Consider the following 20695-nt stretch of genomic DNA (forward strand, 5'->3'; position numbering starts at 1 on the left):
TTTTATATAATGTATTGTAGTCCTCTGTGGAGTTTGTTGTTAGGGTTGTTTGTTTGTTTATTTAGTGACTTGGCTGGAATAATTAAGTGAAGTCTATTTCTCTCTGCAATGTGTAGTTTTAATGTCATTTCTTGGAGAATGCCATCCTGGGCATGTGTACAGTCTTCCTGACTCTCAGGGATAAGTGTAATTTTAGCCAGGCAATATTTGACTGTCTTTTTCTCTTAAGTTTCCAGCTGGTCTGCCTATATTCATTTCACATCCAGCTCTTAACCTTTACAATATACTGGTTGGTTGCACTATTTTCTGGATAAGGCTCTGATCTATGGTCTTAGCCACTTGAAGTTAGGTCCCAAGTCAGAGCCAGAGAGATTCTAATCTTTGAAGCTGATTTTGACCCTCACCTGGCAGAACCTCAGTGTTACAACGCAGAAGTTGGGTGTGATGAGAAACTCACTCTTCACTGGTAGCCCTGCATGAATTTTCTTTGTTGAGCAGGATCTGAGAGTTGGCAGGAATTAGTGTCACGACTTGGATGCTGCTATCACCCTGCATGGATATCTCACAACTGAGAGCCTCAGAGGTTGGGATCTTCCAATATTTACTGTCTGGCTAATCAACCCAAAATAAGTCTTCTAACTTAAAAATGTGGGAGAGATAGGACTTACCACTTGACTGCTGAAATAAGTACTGCGGCTCTCTAACAACAAAGAGCTGTTTTGGAAAGAGGAATTCACCAACGACCTCTCGCCTGATCTTTCCTACCTAGTGGGAGTTGAGGGAAAGGGAACAAATATAGTCTTGCTGAGCATATATTCAATATAGGCCTTCCACAGAAAATGAGATCTGATGTTCACCTGCTGTCAAACTATCCAGAATAGCTATTCTGCCCTAGGGAACTGGGTGAATTGAAACTGCCACTTGGTTGTCAAACTCACTGAAACAATTGTTCTACAAGGCAGAGCTTTGGGTGGATAGCCTCAATGTTATGGTCTCCCAGTAGATTTTTTTGAATAAATACTTTTCAATTTGTTGCATGCCCTTTGATCAACCTCCAAAGATCTTGAATGATTGTGTTTGCTAATTTTGACCAGCTAAATAGATGTGTCTTTGTGAGAGATTTTCTCTGTTTATATTCTGTAAACTCTTCACTACCTGTTTTGGCACTTTCTATTTAATTTTATCGTTTTACTAGACTCTAAATAGCCTCATTGCTTTCTATCCAGGCTTTTTGTTGACTAGCTCTCTTTCCTATTATTATAGCTGATTAGTGTAATTTGTGTCATGTCCATCTTATTTCAGCAATTGTGGTGGCTATACTTGCTCTCAGTCATGTTTCTACGTTTCAATATATTCTACTGATTGGTTTCTTTGTGTACAAGCCCTCATATTTCATTTGCATCCTTATTTGGACTGCTCTACCAAATACAACCTTTATATCAAAACACACTTCCCCAATACTTCCCACATATATTAATTAATTTTACAAAATAGTTTATTATTTAGATTATTTTTACTTCAGTATACTTCTTAGGAAAGAACTTATCAATACTATAATGCTAAATATTTTATTAATATCTGACTTCCAATTTTTCTGTTATATTGTATTACTCTGATTAACTGTTTAGGTTTAAGGTTTCACCATACCATGAACTTTATAACCTATATTAATATTTTTAAATTAAATAAATTCATTAGCTTAATACCTATTGATTTTTTCTTTTACTGATTAGGCATTTAAGCTATTTCTTTTGTTTTACTGTTCATATTTCAGAAATTCAAAATGGAAAGATAATTGACATACATTGGAAGATTATTGTAAAAGCAAAAATTACTCTAAGTGTTCACTTACTTGCTTGTAGCACCATTAAACATTCCAGTTTTGATGAAATATGGGCAAACGATGGTGGTTTTAACATTACTTTTCTGTACTAGTTTTAATTCAAACAAGAGAGACTCTGCAAAGCCAAAAGCTGCAAATTTGCTTGAAGAATAATCTAAAACAAAGTGAAGAACTGTTAGTAATAAAAATGGACATGTTAATTTATAGAATTATTTTAAAAAGTGAAAATCTCTTTCTTTTCTATGGTTTATCTTGGTGGACAAAGTATCATTGTTAAAGTCATTTTTGTGGCCACTCTACTCCTGTATGTCCACACTATATACCCCAAAAGGAGATGGACATTATTTCAGTTTCTCTTAACTTAAGAAGACTAATGAGCCAAGTGGCACACTTTTCTCTATTTTTTAATAAGAGAGTACCTCCTCTTGCCACTGCTATTTTAAATGGGAAAATGGGATGTAATGCTGATGTTATAAATAGAATTGTGCTTGTATTATAAAATAGTATGAGAAATTTCTCCTTGGTGCAGGAAGAGTTTCTATACCTTGAAAGAGTTCTAACTTCTGGGTGCCATGGACTGGATAATATAGAGACACATGGTTAAGTACTCACCTGATAGTACATTAATACCAATTAATCCTGCTGCACTTGAAATACAGACCAAATGACCATGGTTAGCTTTAATCATGGCAGGAAGGAAGGCCTTACAAGTCTGGAAGATATAAATACATGGGATCAATATTTCATTCATTTATTATTTTATTTGCTCAATAAGTATTTGATGAATTTTCAGATTCATTTAATAAATATTTACATAAGAGTTACTATGTGTTAAATCCTGTAGTGGTACATGTAGTTACTGTCCTTAAGGATCTTAAAATTTATTATGTGTTAATCTATAAGAAATACTATTTGATTTGTTTTTCCTTTTAAGTTAACTATATCAATTGAATTAAATCAACATTTTCTTTATATTTTGCTTTAAAAAAACCCTTAAAACCTAGTTTTTCTAATATGCTGAGCTTTTCCATGTAGTTTTTAGCCATTTGTATTAAAATTGAATCCCATTTATCTTCCTGGCTTTATGATGAACAAGATTCCTCTGCACACCAGTGGACTGACAGAATGAGAAAAACTGCTCAAAGAAAGGTGCATTTCAAGGCAAGGAAGACAGGCTGGTAAATGCAGTGCTTTGCAATTGTCTACCATGGTTTAGATATATTTTTAGTTATTGATATTTTGGTAAAATCCTCTTATTCATCCTCAGCTGAGATATTAATTCAGTATCCTAAGATCCCATGTCATGAAAAAGTTCCAGTTCTCTTAACCCTGTGCTTCCTAGGTTCTCCCAAGGAGCTTCTCCATTCTCCTTTCCTCTGATACTGGGATTTTAAATCTAACATCTGTTCAGAAATAATAATCCAAAAGTTGGAAATAAAGCAAATAGATAACTGTGTGACTTTCAACATACTAGGATGTTTTCTAATAATCTTGCCTGAGGTTTATCTAACTCTCTGGCAATGTAACTTAGACTGATTATTAGGACTCAGATGTTTCACAATTCTGTAAAATTAGAGGTTAACATGTATAAAACTAATAGGTGTAATTTTTAAAATAATCTCGGAGGTAAGAGCTTAGTGAACTAATTTCAGCATTCTTTTTCATTGACTGTACAAATTCAAATTCCTCATATCATCAATTTATTAGCTGTGTTATTCTGCTAATTGTCCCATAAGTGAATTAAGTAAAACCTTGACAGGCAATCCTCATAATATTTCTATGAGATTTATGATTTTAATGATATCAGAATTTTGCATTAAGAGTTTTGCACAGTCTGCTGACTATGTATACAAGGACCCAGCAGAACCAGTAGCTACTGGTTCAGAGAATGTCACCTTTGCTTGTAAGGTCTTTAGATCTCACTAATCTTATTCCAGAACTACTGAATTAATTGGTGAGTTTCTGCTTAGATACAGATAATTGGCCTTTTTTGACATCTCATGTTCAAATGCGATAGCATTTTATATCTCTATTGTGGTAATTACCTCTTTTTTGTTCAAAAATTCGAAATTCAGAAATATTGTTGCATTACTCATTACTGCAGGCTGTTGTAAATGGCAAGAATTGTATATTGCCTTTCAGCACAAGTGTGTAAAAAGTCCAGCCTGGGACCCAGAAGGCATCTCGAGAGTGATTATCTGGTAGACCTCATAGGACTTAGGGACTGGAGGTCCAGCTGCTGCATCATTATGGGTGTCTGACAGTTTGAAAACTTTCAATAATGTGAAGCTGAGTAACGGAGTTGAAGGTGTGTGTCAGTGTTATTTTTGATAAGGAATTTCATGAGTTGAGGCAATGAAACTCCCTAGATGAAAGGGAGAAAGTAGTGGCCTATAGCAGTCTGTTATATGGCTGAACACTGGTGAAATTTAAAAGGAATCAGGGTAAACAGTTGTCTACTCACAGGGATCTAATCACTTGCAGGCATGGGATTTGTTTTTCTTCACCCCCACCCCCACCTGCCCCCGCCAATGTATCTATATGTGTACTTGCTTTTGAGGTAAGGCTGAAGTTGCTACTAAGTTTTCTGTGTCCAGTTGAGAAAAATTTTCTTGCAAAGAGAAAAGCGACTAGGTATTTCAAGAGTCTGTTTGTGTTTGAGCCCTAGGTGTCAGTGAGGGCATTTTAGGACATTCTAGAAGATGAGTTTATCATAGAAACTGATTTTCTCTCACTGTAAGAATTTCCACCATTAAAGAGAAGAAAAAGGAATGTGTTAAGTGTTCAGTGAGCAATTAATGAAACTTGTAAAATGCATTTACAACCAGGGAACTTACTAGAGAATTATATGTTGATCCAGGTTTACACATTATTCATAATCAAGGTAAATCTGTGAACTAATGAGACTTGTTTGATAAAGTACTATATCTATTTTTACTAATTTTATCAAATGTGGGGTGTAATGCAGACAAGCATCAATCAGATCTGCTTGATTTTATTTTACTGAATTTGATGTAAGACTTGGTTTTTCTCACAGAAAAGCCTAATTAATGAGCTTCCTAATTTTTTTTCACACTGGTTGTGGGCCAAAGAGTTATTGTTGTTGTTTTACAAAATATTTCAGGTTATGATGAATGCAAATATATGTTCAGTTAAATTGAATTACAACAAGTGAAAACTTTATTGTAAAGAAAAAGGGTTGGCATTTTTGAACTTCAGACAGTTCTGCCAGTTGTTTGAACTTAGCTTCTCCACTTGCACTGTCTTTTACAATTTTTCCATGTTATGTTTTTGACAGCCTTTTAATATCTCCAATGATTGTGCTACTCTGTAGTGTCAACTTAAATGGCTTGAATACTTTAGGATAATATCAAATTGGGTAAATTTCTGAGAAATATTTGATTATCCATAAGTTTTTTTAAAAAATTAAAATTTGTAGAGCAAAGCCATGGGGTCAGCTAGCATAATTTTGAATTGTTTATGTAAAGCTTGAATTGAGAAGGTAAATTTAATATGGTATATACTGTATCTTCTAATATGGTTATAAAGTTGATATTTTAAAGCTATGATTGAAAACTAACCATGATATTGTTATATAACTATATATATTTTCTATGTTTAAGGTCATATATGAATGCATGTTAAAATTAATAAGCAAAAAATAAATGTATATGTTTATTAATACCTTTTTTGTTACTACGTAAGTGAATTAAGCCCAACAGACTAGAACACACAATCTACAGGTGCAAGTTCAGAGACTGCATGAGGGCTGAATGATGAGAAGGAGCCACCATGTCAGAGTCGGGAGAAAGAATATTCTTGTCAGAGAGAAGAGCTTGGCAAAGACCCTCATATAGGTAAGAGCTTGATGTGCTCTGGGTCTTTTCAGGATCCTTAGAGTATAGAAAGTGAGCAGAATGTAGAGAAAAATGAGAGGTGGGTGACAGATATAGGAGGATATTACCACATCATAAAGGGACCTACAGGCAATGGTAGATAACTGTATGTTATTCCAAGTGTATTTGGAATGCTCTGAATATTTTTGAGCAGGAGAGTGAGATGATTTGGTTAAAGATCAATTTGTTCTTGTCTCAAGGCAGGTTAGAAAATGGAAGGCCATGCTGAACTGCTAGCAAGAGATTACAAAGCCTTGGTCCTGGGCTAGCAGCAGAGGAAAAAAGTGAGTGTACTTGAGCATGTTTCCTAGGGAGAGCCAAGGGTGTTGGCATTAGGGCAATGTAGGAATCAAGGATGACTTCTATGTTTGTGATGTGGTTAGATATGAGCACCCCCTAGCTCTATCTGCCAAGATGATACTTCCCCTTCCCAAAGACATTTTAGATGGAGTGGGAGAGGGAAAGAAAATGTCATTTCACAAATATTTGTGGAACACCTGTTGTATGTCAGCACTATGCTAGGTGCTCATTAAGTATTGGTTGAAAGAGGTTTGTTGGGTTTCAGGTGGAGCTTTCCAGTGACCAAAAAAGAAGGTCAAGGAATAGTTCTAAGGACCTTAGAGAGTGTGTATAGAAGCACTGAGTGGAAAGAAAGAGTAGCCTGGGACACCTGAAGCAAATGCATTCCAAGGCCCTAGATTGGAGTTACAGAGGACTGAGGCCCTGTGCCTCTCTCCCTTCTCCCTGACTTCTAAGGCCCAGTTCCAGCCCTCCTTGCCTCCCGCATGCCCCACACCTTCTTGTATCTGTTTATTTCATCACAGCTTCAAGTGTAAGCTCTCTTGGTGGAAACTCCTTTGGTAATGCAAGTCTCCTTCAGCCTCCTATCTGTTTTCCAGAGTTGCGTTATCCAAGGTGGTAGCCTCTAGGCATGTGGCTATTTAAATATGCACTTAAATGAATTAAATTACATAAAATTGAGAGTTTAGTTCTTCAGTCCCATCAACCATATTTAAAGTGCTCAATATCTGTGGTTGACTAGTGGCTACCATATTGGGAAGCACAGAAAAAGAACATTACCATGATCACAGATAGTTCTACTGGATAGCGCTGGTCTAAACACTCTAGGCTTCAAGAAAGCCAGCCTTGAGTTACTAATTGTCCTTCTGTGAAGAGTCCTTCATTTCTCTTTTGCTTCCTCCTTTTTTAAGTATGGGCCATCACTTAGCAGTTGCAGGACCTTGGATAAGTCATTAAAACCCTTTAAGCCTTAGTTTCCTTATTTGTAAAATGAGAATGAAAATAGCACCATGGCTACCATGTGCAGGAAAAGAACTTAGTGCAGTGCCTGGGACAGTCACAGCTTATTTCCTTTGTTTTGATGCCCAATCACACACTCACATAAACCATGACTCTAAAAATAGCCACTTTCTTTCTATACAAACTTCTCTTTCACTCATGAACAAATTAAATCTCTTTTGTATAATGGCTGTCACATTCTGTTTTTATTTTGGTAGGGAGATTTCTGAACAGCCTAAAAAAATCTTGGGATCAGACTAGAGAGGATAAAGGGAAGGGCCCTTCACTGAGCATTTGTAACAGGGCAAGAATAGGAATAACTAAACCGAGTGTGTGTGACAAGGGGAAACCTGGATGAGAGGCCAGGAGTCTATGAATGGTAAATTCAGAAAGGGTATATATACAGATAAATGACTGAACAGTTGTTTATAGAAATAGATAGAATTTCCCCACTTATCAATAAAATAAAATGAAAAAGAATGAAGATTTACCCAGAAATGAGATAGGACATTTACACGAAATGATCTTTCCACCATGTCATCTGGAGTGTCGAGGAACAGCTTTCCTGTGACCACGCCAGCATTGTTAATGAGGAGGGTCACATCACCAACGTCTTCCTTAACCTGGACAGAAGTGAGGCAGGTGTTATTTATTGGAGGTGTTTACATTTTCATATGTGTTTCCATATCAGTTTCATACGATACATTTCTATATCATTTAAAAAATTTATTCAGGTAGTTTCTTTAAAACTAGGTATTTGATCTTGCAGATAGAACATCAGCAATTTTAAAATAACTTTATGATGAACTATATTAAATAAAACCACTATGATTTGTCAGTTTTGCTTAAAGAATCTTGACTTTTTTTCTTTGGTGTAGAGATGACCTAATATTACATCTTTTCTGTACCTCCTATTTCTGTTGTGCTCTCCCCCTGCCAGTTAATAATGCCGAGGGTAGTGTATGGGTGATGTCTGATTCTGTCTCTCTCTGCATGCTTCCAAATGTCTTCCTTCAGGTGGAAGTTAGGTTTCCCTTCAGCATGGTGTCTCTGATAGTTACTACTTCTGCATGCATCTCCTTCCTGACTCTTCTGTGAATCAGCTGGTAGGAACACATTCCATCCCTCTAGAGCCTGGCCAGTGCTTGGCATGAAGACATCCAAGGCACAGATGTGTTTGGCCCACTTCCCAGCTACCTCTGTAAGCCTGTGCACTTCTGTCCAAAAGACCTCCCCAGATTTAATTCCTGTCTGTGGATGATGTTTCCCTGTGGTCTGCAGCCATGCTACAGCCTTTTCCTTCATCCTTCCCTTCTGCATTGCCCACCTTACTTGCTTGCATAGTCCAAAATGTACCACCTGTCCTACTCAGAGGCAAGCATGCTCCAGAATAAAAACCATGGGGACTGTTCCTCTCTCTTACAGTTTTGTCTCAAAGTAATGCTTTGTAGGTGACATTGATAAAGCTGACCCTGGGGGAAGGCATGATGCACGTTTAACAACCATTTGAAAACTTTCATTTTTGCCATGAAGTGGAATCTTTTGAGCTGATACAACAATCTGTTTCTTTGTTTTTGAACAGGAAGTACTACCTGTCTTGACTTGATATTCTAATTCCTGGTCCATGCACTGCTTTGTGTTGAGCTTTCCAGATAATATGATTATGAGATTGTAGGTAAATATTGCTCCTGATGCAGTCAAGTCAAATAAGTTTTGAAAGATGGGTTAATAATATTGCTGAGATGAGGTTGGGATGAAGGATTACTTAGTCTACTTTGGGGAGAAGTAAGACGGAGAAAGACATCCAAAGGAGTCTAACTTTTAGAGAAGAACATCCTATTGACTTGACAAGAGGATTGGTGTAAGCAAGGGCTCTCTCATATCAATTGCAAGGGAGGAACATGAGCCCAAGAAGGTGGAATCTATTTTTAAAGTATATTTTATTAATTATGCTATTATAGTTGTCCCATTTTTTTCTCCCTTATTCCCTCTGCCCAGCATTCTCCCTCCCACCAGCATTCCCCTGACTTAGTTCATGTCCATGGGTCATGCATATAAGTTCTCTGGCTTCTATATTTCCTTTACTATTCTTAACCCTCCCCTGCCTATTTTGTGCCTGCCAATTATGCTTCTGATTCCCTGTATCTTTCCCCAACTCTCCTCCCCTCCCTCCTCACTGATAACCCTCCATGTGATCTCCATTTTTATGATTCTGTTCCTGTTCTAGTTGTTTGCTTAGTTTGTTTTTGCATTTTTAGGTTCAGTTGTTGATAGTTGTGAGTTTGTTGTCATTTTACTGTTCATAGTTTTCAATCTTCTTTTTCTTAGATAAGTCTCTTTGACATTTCATATAACAAGGGCTTCATTATGATGAACTCCTTTAACTTGACCTTATCTGGGAAGCACTTTATTGGCCCTTTCCATTCTAAATGAAAGCTTTGCTGGACAGAGTAATCTTGGATGTAGGTCTTTGCCTTTCATGACTTGGAATATGTCTTTCCAGCCCCTTCTTGCCCGCAAGGTCTCTTTTGAGAAATCAGCTGACAGTCTTATGGGCACTCCTTTGTAGGTAACTGTCTCCTTTTGTCTTGCTGCTTTTAAGGTTCTCTCCTTATCTTTAATCTTGGCTAATGTTATTATGATGTGCCCTGGTGTGTGCTTCCTTGGGTCCAACTTCTTTGGGACTCTCTGAGCTTCCTGGACTTCCTGGAAGTCTATTTCCTTTGCCAGATTGGGGAAGTTCTCCTTCATGATTTGTTCAAATAAGTTTTCAATTTCTTGCTCTTGTTCTTCTCTTTCTGGTACCCCTATGATTCAGATGTTGGAATGTTTAAAGATGTCCTGGAGGTTTGTAAGCCTCTTCTCATTTTTCTGAACTCTTATTTCTTCATTCTGTTCTGGTTGAATGTTTATTTCTTCCTTCTGTTCCAAATAGTTGATTTGAGTCCCAGTTCCTTCCCATCACTGTTGGTTCCATATATGTTTTCCTTTATTTCACTTAGCGTAGCCTTCATTTTTTCATCTAATTTGTGACTGTATTCAACCAACTCTGTGAGCATCCTGATTACCAGTGTTTTGAACTATACATCTGATAGGTTGGCTATCTCCTTGTCACTTAGTTCTTGTTTGGGAGTTTTGATCTTTTCTTTCATTTGGGCCATATTTCTTTGTCTCAGTGCTCCTGTTACATTGTAAGGGGCAGAGCCTTAGGTATTCACCAGGGCATGGTAACTCACTCTTTTGTGTTGGTCTCTATGGGGGAGGCATCAGAGAGGGAACAATGCCACTTACTTGGTTCTTGTCCTGCTTTCAGTCACTTCCCCCACTACCAGCAAGCAAATTGGTCCCTTCTGGTGCTAATTCCCAGGTGGGTGGGTTTATGTACATTCTAGGACCCCAGGGGTTTCTCCAATGACTCTCCTGTGAGGCTGGGAGTTTTTCCCACCACCGCAACCTCCACAGATTTTTATAGCCAGAGGTTTTTGAGAGTTTAGTTTCCCACACTGGGACTCTGGGTTGTGTGGTCTGTCTCACTCCCCAGTTATTCCTCCTCGCTTATCCAAATGTGAATGTGGGATCACCTTGTCTGCCAGCTGCTACCTTGAAGTGCAGCCTCTCTGCCTGGCTGCCCATCTCCCCACCTTCTACCAGTCTGGATGAATGTTTCTCCTTTAACTCCTTGGTTGTTTGATTTCCATACAGTTCAATTTTCTAGAAGTTCTGGTTTTACTTGTTTTTTAAATTGTTGTTGTCTCTCTTTTGGTTGTGCAAGGAAGCAAAGCATATGTACCTATACTTCCATCTTGGCTGGAAGTCAGAAACTGTTTTTGTAATCTTTGATGTAAGACATTCTTGGCTATATAAGAAAAAACTAATGGTCACTGTCACTGTGCCCAAGCTCTAGAGAGGGCAGGTAACTTGGTAAAAGTTGCACAATCAGTGAGTCACAGCACCAGGACTAGTCCTAGCTTCTGTTGACACTGATTGAAAATGAGTTGCCAAGAAAGCAGTTGGGCAACTACTCAGGCAGCTCATCAATTCCCACTTGTATCATTTTATTCTATGCCCCTTTGGGAGGGCTACAAAGTCAGATTTCTTACATATAGACTGAAGAAGATGCACAGAGAGATCTTGGAAGAAGTCTATTGACAAACTTTTCTCTCCTTGCTTGTAAAAGCACATACTAGAGCAATATTTTTCTTGGAATAGAAATTAAGAAGGGTACCAATCAGCTTACCTGATCAGCACCGCGTAGACCTCTTCCCTGTTGCTACAGTCACACTTATAGCAACATACTTTCTCACCACCCTTTTTCTTTGGCCAGTCTACTGTTTCCATATTGCCTTCTCTATAATGTCCCATAGAACTAAAATGGCTCAAGGCTGGCAAATTTTATGGGCCATTAGCCTCCCAAGTCCACTTCCAGCTCCTGTTATAAGTACAACCTCTCCAGCAACATTCTTTTTTTTCTTGGGAATATCTTGTAAGCCAAAGATTCTAAAAATACATATGCCGATTTTGCCAAAAATGCAAAGGTTCAAAAGTCAAAGCCATGTTGATTCGCAGAAGAAGGAATATCCTAATTGAGAAAAAAAAGGTGATGTAAATCATTACATGATCCCAATTGCAATATACATGGAGTATTTAGTATAAGAGGATTTACCCTTGAGACATTAATTATCCAGAATATGTTTTTTAGCAACAACTGCTAAAATTGTTGAATTTTTAAATTATATAAATAATGATTATAAAGTATTTTATGTTAACAAGAATATTTCCAATTTACAGAGCACCTTCTTACATATAACCCAATCTGACCTATAGGTAGATCACAGATTACTAGGGCAGCTTTATAATTAAAGACATAAGGTGATTGAGTCTTGACTTGCCCAATCTTGTATGACTAGTAAACCAAGACTTTAGATTCTCAATCTGGTTATGTTTCTATTATATAAACTCACTTGATGATCTCATATCCAATAGAAATTTGCTTTTCATCAGATAGTTTTTCAATACAATAAAATAACTTGGTAACATAATGAAAGCTTTTATATGTTTTCACCTGGTCCTTACAATATCCCTCTGAGAGAGTCAAACCAGATACAGTTATTACTATTTTATAGTGGGGACCTGAGACAAGAAATATGGAGTAGCTTTATTCAAGTCACATAGCTAGCTAACCAGCAACATTAGGATCATGGACAGAGGTCTTCTGAATTGTCATCCAGGCTTTTACCATTAGAATAGACTTTTTTTTGAGCTAATGTGGAGCTACTTTTCCCAGACCCACCTTCAACAAAAATAATACAGCATTTTTTTTTGTTTCTTGTGACACACCCTTGATTTTTGATAATCATATTCTGTTACACTTGACCATTCTTACACAATCATTTCCTATAGAAATAAGATGTGGACATCGATAGAACCCACATTGAAACAGATTACAGCTGCTATCATCACCATCACCATCATCATCATCATAAAGCAATATATATCGAATCTTGCTACAATTCAGACAAGTTCTAAGTGCTCTGTGTGCATTTAACTCTTGCAAGTGTTGTCCTGTTTTATAGTTAAGAACAGAGTTACTAAGAGGCTAAGCAAACTATTCTATGGTCACACAGGTAAATACAGGGAAGATGGAAGCTAAACCTACCTACATGGTGACTTCACTCTCCAAACTCTCAAGTGCTAAGAGATGTAGCAAAAAGAAAAAAGAAGGCAAACACTGAGTCTGGTAAAAAGAATGATCTTTTCATTACATTCATTTCATATTAGTCAGGAGTTCATTTTGAGATATCCTGAAGACCCAAGTGAGGACTCTAAAGGACCCAGGCTGTTTTCATCTTGCTGGTAGTCCTGATCTGCCAGAAATTCCCACAGAGATAAGAGAGAAAAAGAATATCATATCCAGAATACCATTATAAATATTTATTTGTATTTTGCAAGGGAAGAAAGATCCTGGAGAAGCCTGCTTTTAAGACAGAGAAGGAAAAAGGGCATTACAAATGCCTTTCATTAATTTATTTAGATTTATTAAGAATATCGACCATATCCCTGATGATATTTTCCTTGGAAAATTTTAGGGACTTCCACTTACCTTAATGTTCACTAAGAGTTAATGCACATCTCAAGTTTATAATCAGGAAAGACATCAAACTAGAGAAAATTCACTGTCTTCTACAGGCTTATATAAACTTCCCTGGCTCAAGCACAATCCTGGCAACATGTAGTATATTGTGATTATGAGAAGAAATGATATCTTGTCAAAATACAAGTGGAATGGAGAAGGCATTCTGGGTCACAGGACTTTTATGTGGAGAGCAAGAGAAGATTACAACTTTTGTCATACTTTTTGGTAGGAGAAAATTTATTCTCAAAATAGATGATTTATCTAGAAAAAATTCAAGTAGCTTTCTATAAAACTTATTCAATTTTAGCAATATATTGCTATACTTTGGGACCATTCTGAGGACAAGAGTTTTGACATGTCTCCAACTATTCATTGTTTAAACATTCCCTGAATTAAGAGACCTCGCTTCCAGGCTGCTGAAAGCACTCAATTTTGGAACAAAGGAGAAAAGTACACGTATAAGCCCTGGATGTAGGAACTGCTGGCCAGGAAACCAGATTGCTCCCAGGTGGGTCCTTGGACAGTCATGGCAACAAGACAGGAAAAAATCATTAAGCATTACGATGAGCATAAGTACTCAACTGTATTATGTGCTTTAAATGCCTTACTTTATTTGATCCCCCAAATAGCCCTGTGGGGTAAGTATGGGATTCAGGTAGGCACATAACCTTATGTAGAAGTGGGATGGAGGCCACACTATGGTTCCAGAGCTCCTGCTCCTTTGATCCCTACACATTAAAAAACCTGAATAAACTAGGCTTTAAGTCACAAGGACCTCCTTTCATTTTTCAAGCATGTCCAGAGCACTTCAGGTTAAAAGGTGACTGAAACTGTTGTAAAAATTACCAATTTTCAGGAATGTTAAAAATATCAAAACAACAAATATAATAAAACATTTTATAAATTGTAAAATGCCATGCAAATATTGATTCTGTCCATGGCACTAGAGACTCTCTGATAATGACGCTGGGTCTGCAACCTGTCATCCATAAAGATAACTCTTGTGGAGGCTTGGAAGGCTTTTTTTTACATTTTAGAGTTTGTCTCAACTGTGAAATTGCTGAGGAGGGCTTGGGAAAAGGGTTTGCACAGGGGTTTATCTGACTCTCATTCTTCTTGTGAGCTGTTGGTGAACGTAGGACCCTGTTGTGAGGCCAAATCCACACATTCACCTTCACTCAGCTGGGCCCCCAAGCATGTCTCATCCCCCTGCCCCTTCTTGCCTATCACCCTGTCTTTCCACCACTTCTTCCCCTCACCCTGCCAAAAATCAGCAAACTGAGAAAGAACAATGAAAAAAGAAGAAAAAAGAGACACTGGAGATGATAATGAAATTATGTCCCACCCCTGTTCCGGAACTGTACTAAACTGTGCCCAGAGAAACTGTCAGGAGCAGCCACCTAATAATTTCTCCTGAGTGGTCAAAGGACCTTAATCTTACCTGCAGAAATGTTGCACTCTGGAGGCACAAGGGTTCTTACAGGGGATGAAGCAAACAGAGCTCGTGTCAGCTGCTGGAAGCAGTCTCTTAAATGCCTTCAGTTTGGTGTGTCCTTCCACGCCTTTTGTGTGGGTGCCAGATAGTGGAGTCAACCATGAGAAGTTACCTGGCTTTCACCCATGTTGACATTACTGCAATGTGTGACATAACTCCTGTGTTTTCAATCCTCACAGTGGCCTGGAGTGAAGGCGTGACCCATAAGGCACATGTTTAAAGTAATTGTTACGGGCAACACTGCCGTTACCATCAGTCCTCCTGTGGGTACACTGAACTCTTCACATTAGGAGAACAGAAATAAGAAATACTTTGTTAGCTCCGTGAGGAAAATGTGAAACTCAGTTGCTAACTCATCTGAACTTGATCAGCTTACATTATTTTCCTCAATATTTTATTATGAAAATTTCACAGCACACTAGAACCAGAAGAAATAACACATAAATGTTTGAGGAACCTATGCTCAGATCAAACAAAATTGTTCATGTTTTACCATATTTGCTTTCTATCTTCTTTCTTTTGGAGAACTATTTAAAAGAAAGTTCGCAAATTGGACGCAGTGAAAGTATCCAGCTCTCATCTCTGAAGAAGGAAGTTATCATACATAAGGAAAAGTACCAAACCCAATAAAACTAACATTAATTCTATAATACTGTGTAACATTAATCCCTATGCAAGTTTCCCAATTTGTCTCAAAAATCCTATCAAATTTTAAATGTTGCATTTGGCTGTGTTATCTTCTTAATAACTTTCTGCCTAGAACAGCTCTGTCCACCTCAAAAACATTAAAAAAGATACATGTCAATGACCTTTTGAAAAGCGTAGGCCAAATGTCATATACAATGTCCTATATTTTTTCTTTTTCTGACTGATTTTTCCATGGTGTCATTTAACAGGACCTTTCTCCCCTGTATCTTCTGCAAACTTCAGTTAGATCCAGAGCCTTGATTATGTTCTAATTAAACATTTCTTTAGAAAGAAAATATCATACATACTTTGGAACACTTCATATTATAACCTGTTACAAGGTCTGGTGTCAGACTGCTCCATTATTAAGATGCTAAATTTAGTCCCTAGGAGAAGGCAGAAACCACAAGCTTTCTCTATTGTAAACTGTACCTTTCAACAGTTACTAGTTATTAGTAGTCTGTGGGATGGCACTTGGGTACCCTGTATCTATATTGCTTCCCACAATTTTTCAACTAGTGACTTTAACAAATATATAGACTCTATTTTTTAGAGCAGTTTTAGATTCACAGCAAAATGAGTGGAAATCACAGGAAGTTCCTCCCCTACCACACTCATTGCCTCCGCCACTTCCAACCAGATGGTACGTTTGTACCAGATGGTACAGTTAATGGACCTACATTGTCAGGTCATTATCACCCCAAGTCCACAGTTTACTTTAGGGTTTATTGCAGTCTTGGGTTTTGACACACATACAGTCTGGCACTATTATAGTGTCATACAGGATGGTTTTACCACCCTAAAAGTCCTCTGTGTTCAACCTATTCCTCTTTCCCTCCTGCAGCCCCTGGAAACCACTGACTTTTTTTTAATTGTCTCCATAGTTTCACCCTTTCCAGAATGTCATATAATTGGAATTATACATTATTCAGACTTTTTCTTTTTCTTTTTATAACTATCTAGATTTTATTGAAAAAAATGTTTTGAGATTTGTTTTCCATCTGTGCAAACTAGTACAATAATTCACTGAACTTTGGGAGTAATCAAATGCTCTTTTACTTTTTGACACCTAGGTATCCTGAACTGAATTAATCACAATAATCAAATATTTTTATTTTAATTATTTTTTTTACTTTCCAATTATAGTTGACATTCAATATTATTTTATATTAGCTTCAGGTATATAGCATAGTGGTTAGACATTTATGTAATTTATAAAGTGATCCCCCTGATAAGTCTAGTGCCCACTTGGCATCATACATAGTTATTATAATATTACTGAACATATTTTCTATGCTGTACTTTACATCTTCATGATTATTTTGTAACTACCAATTTGTACTTCTTAATCCCTTTACCTTTTTCACCTGGCAGTGCCTTAACCCCCTTCCATCGGGCAACATCACTTTGTTCTCTGTATCTATGAATTTGTTTCTGTTCTGCCTATTTTATTTTGTTCTTTAGATTCTACATATAATTGGATCAAATGGTATTTGCCTTTCTGTGTCTGACTTATTTCACTTAGTGTAATACCATCTAGGCCCATTCATGTTGTAGGAAATGGTTAGAGTTCATTCTTTTTTATGGCTGAGTAATATTCCATCATATATATGTATCTCATCTTCCTATCCTCAGATTGGTGTTTTGGTAATATGCATTTACATTTTCTCTATGTCTTTTCATGGCCTGAGAGCTCATTTGTTTTTGTACCTGAGTAATATTCTACAATTTATTTATCTATGAATGTACCTATTTATTTGTCTGAATGTACCACAGTTTATCCATTTGCCTGTTGAAGGATATGGAGACTGTTAAAAACATCTGTGTACAGGTTTTTGTGGACATGGTTTCAGATTTTTTTGGCAAATACCAAGGAGCATGATTGCTGGATCGTATAAAAGTATATTTAGTTTGTGAGAAATTGCCAAACATTCTTCCAAAGCAGCTGTTGCATTTTGCTTTCCCATCAGCAGTGAATGAAAGTTGTTGTACCACATCCTCCTCAGCACTGAATGTCCTCAGTGTTTCATATTTTAGTCATTCTTAGGTGTGTAGCACACCCAATGATTTTAGCATCCACCCATGACCCTTGCCCAAATTGATGATTATGCTGGGGCTTGCAAAATGGTGATTTTCTTATTTACCATTCTTTCTACATATAATAATTGGCCTTTTTCTATAACAGGAAACATTTTGCTTTAAAAACAATCTCTCTCACAGTGGTGAATTCTAAAGAAAAGAATGACTTTCTTGTCCATGTGGATTTACCATACTTTGTAGTCCTCTGGGACTCACAGAAAGCTTCATGAAGACTGATTGTTACTGCATCATTTTTTTGTTTCCCATAAATCTTAGTTCAAGACCTTGCATATAACAAGTACTTAGAGAAACCAGAAACTGCCTCAGCTTACTGAGGGGATCTCCTTCTTGCCTCTAACCGTTGCTGACCAGAAGAGGGACAGCAAAGCAGGATGGGTTTTCTGGACTCCTTTTATCTCCTTTGCTATTGGTGGACTTCCCTCCTCTTGGAATGAATATACACCTTTGTGGGTGAGTTTCTCCACAGCTTTTGCTGTTGATGCAACTCTCATTTTTTTCTTGTGAGCTTCACCCACTGTGCTCCCTGCTAGTTTTTCACTAGGTTCTCCACCTCAGGGGCCAGGTCACACTTGTACTCTGTCTCCTACGCTCATCAGTGGTTTCCTAACTGACTCTCCTCTAAGTTTCTGTAGGCCTTTTCCTCAAAAAGTAGCTGTCACATTCTTCCCTGTAGTGGGCACGTCTTCCTTGCATGGTATCAAGCCGCTTCTTTTCCTACACAAAGTTCATGAGGCTCAATTTTGGGAAGCTCAAAAAAAGTTTTATCCCCTAAATTCATGTCTCAATTGTAGCCTCCAAAGCCCTGTTTTGAAACTCAAAGCCTTGAATTGGACTGACTCTTTGTTGTTCTGAAGAAGTATTGTTTTCTCCTCCTTTGTTTGGGCAATAAACCTGGAGGCATGGAAACTCCCACATAGAATGCAGCCTGGAGAATTTGTCAGTTACAGCTGCTGGGATCAGGGGTCATCAGTGGGCCAAGGCTCCAGACTCAAAGAGCAGTGGAATGAATGCCTTCAGATGTAACTATTTCCTTTCCCTTTTTCCTGGAAAGTGATATTACAGAAGCAATGTTTTAGGAGGAGAGATTACATGTGAAGAAAATTCCAGAAGCAACATTATTAAAGATTCCTTATGAGGACCCTTGCCCTAGCACTGGGGGAGGGATGCAGGAGATGACATATCAGAGGGCAGAAAAGTTCAAGAGAAGGTAAGTCCAAACCCAGCTGAGCCTGTCCGGTCAGAGAGGAGCTAACATCCCTGAGAACTCCGCTGTCTTTCCACCCCACACAGTGGACTCTCTCAGTGGTTGGGTTAAGGTTCAACATCCTTAAGCAGGGAAGGGTTGGGATCTGCATCTATGGCTATTAAAATTTAAATTGTAATTGACATCAAATTGAATAAAAGATAAAATACAGTGGTACTGTGACAGGACATAGCTGAGCAGTAGCCATTGTTAGGTAGGAGCCGACCAGCAGTCGTTCCCAGACAGCAGCCTTTCCCAGAGGCATTTATCTCAAGGTCGTACACTAACCTTCGCTTTCTGCTTCTGTATGCTTGCTTTTAGCAGTTGTTCCCCCGCCACCCCCCCACCCCCCCGCCGGCTTTTTGCCTTGTAACAAGAATATAAGCAAACTCCAGCTTAAGCTCAGTGCCCAGAATTTGGAATTTATCTCCTCTGGGTCCGCATGCGTGAATAAACCCCACTTCTCAAACTCCCAGGCCATCTGAGTCGTCTTTTCCGTAACAGTGCCTCGGTACTCATCATTAATTTGTTGTTGAACTCGTGTGAATGCTGAAACTGACAAGTATGGAATGACGAAGGATTTTCTCTTGTGGGAAAACCAAGAAAGGGTGGCGTAGTAACTCATATAAGTTCTAGCAAGTGCAATGAACGAGTCCTGAGCAAGCATCGAATGCTGAAACATTTTATTCTTATCAAAATGAAACAAGTACAAGGTTTGACAAGTTCTGAAGCCCATGAGTACCAAGGTATGACTGTATTCAGTTCTCAGTTGCAGCAGCCACATTAAAAATGCTTGATCATTGCATGTGCTTATGGTACCATATAGGTTACAGAGATAAAATGGATTTTAGGCCTTTTAAACCCATGGAAGACCTGCCAAATGAGAATAGGGCAAGCTGTTGGGGAAGACTGTAATTGCCTTCAGAAAAGGCTGCTTCTGATATTAAGCAATTTTAGCAACACAAGGCTTCTTGGATTTTTTCTTTTTGGCATTTTTCTTAGGCTTTAGCTCTGTTGTTTCTGAATTTGTTCTTTGATTAAAACTTAGTTTACGCATACCCTACCTGTATTTGTGACCAAGCATAATGCCTCAGTCTTGCCAGTAAGCTTTTTTCAATTAAAAATAACTTTTTATGTAAACTGTTTTTAGAAAAGCAGTTACTGTTTCATTGTGGATTAGTAGAGATAGAAAATAAAACAACTATATTCCTAACACCTAAAGTTTATCACTGTTCACACTTCCATGTATTGGGTTGGCCAAAAAGGTCATTTGTTTTTTCCATACAATGGCTCTAGTAGTGCTTAGTTGTCTTTAACTTCATTTGACACAATTTTGTTAGATTGTATTGTGACTGCTGTCATATCAGCATGCATTTAATAAAACATCAAAATTGGTGATGCGTGAATAGCCATTTTAATGTTGAAATGGAAGAAAATATGCAACATTTTTGGTATATTATGCTTTATTATTTAAAGAAAGGTAAAAACAGCTGAAATGCAAAAAAGAGAGATTTGTGCAGTGTATGGAGAAGGTGCTGTGACTGATCAAACGGGTCAAAAGTTGCGAAGTTCTGTGCTTGAGATTTTTTGCTGGACAATGGTCCACAATCAGGTAGACCAGTTGAAATTGATAGCAATCAAATCAGGACCATCAGAACAATCAATGTTATACCACATGGGAGACAGCCAACATACTCAAAATATCCAAATCAGTAAAGTTATTGGTGAAAAGAAAAATGTATTTTATTTTACAATAAAAAACATAAAGACTTTTTTGGTCAACCCAATATTATAACTGTTGATGTGTGTATTCTCTCTCTCTCTCTCTTTCTCCCCCTCTTTCCCTCTCACACACATGCACACACAACACACACATAAATATCATACTACAAAGTGTTTTGTAACTTGCTTTTTAAGTTAATGTCCAACTTTGCATGTCAAAATTTTACATCCAGTCTGTAACTGAATTTCTCCAGTTGACACCGAAATATTTTTTTCA

The 20695-nt window shown here is 37.6% G+C and overlaps 1 protein-coding gene across 1 annotated transcript in view; it reads right to left on the minus strand.

The window, feature by feature from the left end:
* LOC114514796 (short-chain dehydrogenase/reductase family 16C member 6-like) overlaps positions 1 to 11623 on the minus strand; it is a 28838-nt gene extending 17215 nt beyond the window's left edge. Inside the window, exons 1-4 of the mRNA XM_036031130.1 lie at positions 11276 to 11623; positions 7530 to 7661; positions 2456 to 2555; positions 1853 to 1997 (exon numbers count right to left, since the gene is read on the minus strand). Coding sequence (XP_035887023.1) covers positions 1853 to 1997; positions 2456 to 2555; positions 7530 to 7574 — 290 coding nt within the window. The 5' untranslated portion in view covers positions 7575 to 7661; positions 11276 to 11623. The remainder of the gene's footprint in view (positions 1 to 1852; positions 1998 to 2455; positions 2556 to 7529; positions 7662 to 11275) is intronic.
* Between the last annotated feature and the right edge of the window lie 9072 nt (positions 11624 to 20695).

Source organism: Phyllostomus discolor, chromosome 7 (genome assembly GCF_004126475.2).
Source record: "Phyllostomus discolor isolate MPI-MPIP mPhyDis1 chromosome 7, mPhyDis1.pri.v3, whole genome shotgun sequence".
NCBI classification, from domain to species: domain Eukaryota; kingdom Metazoa; phylum Chordata; class Mammalia; order Chiroptera; family Phyllostomidae; genus Phyllostomus; species Phyllostomus discolor.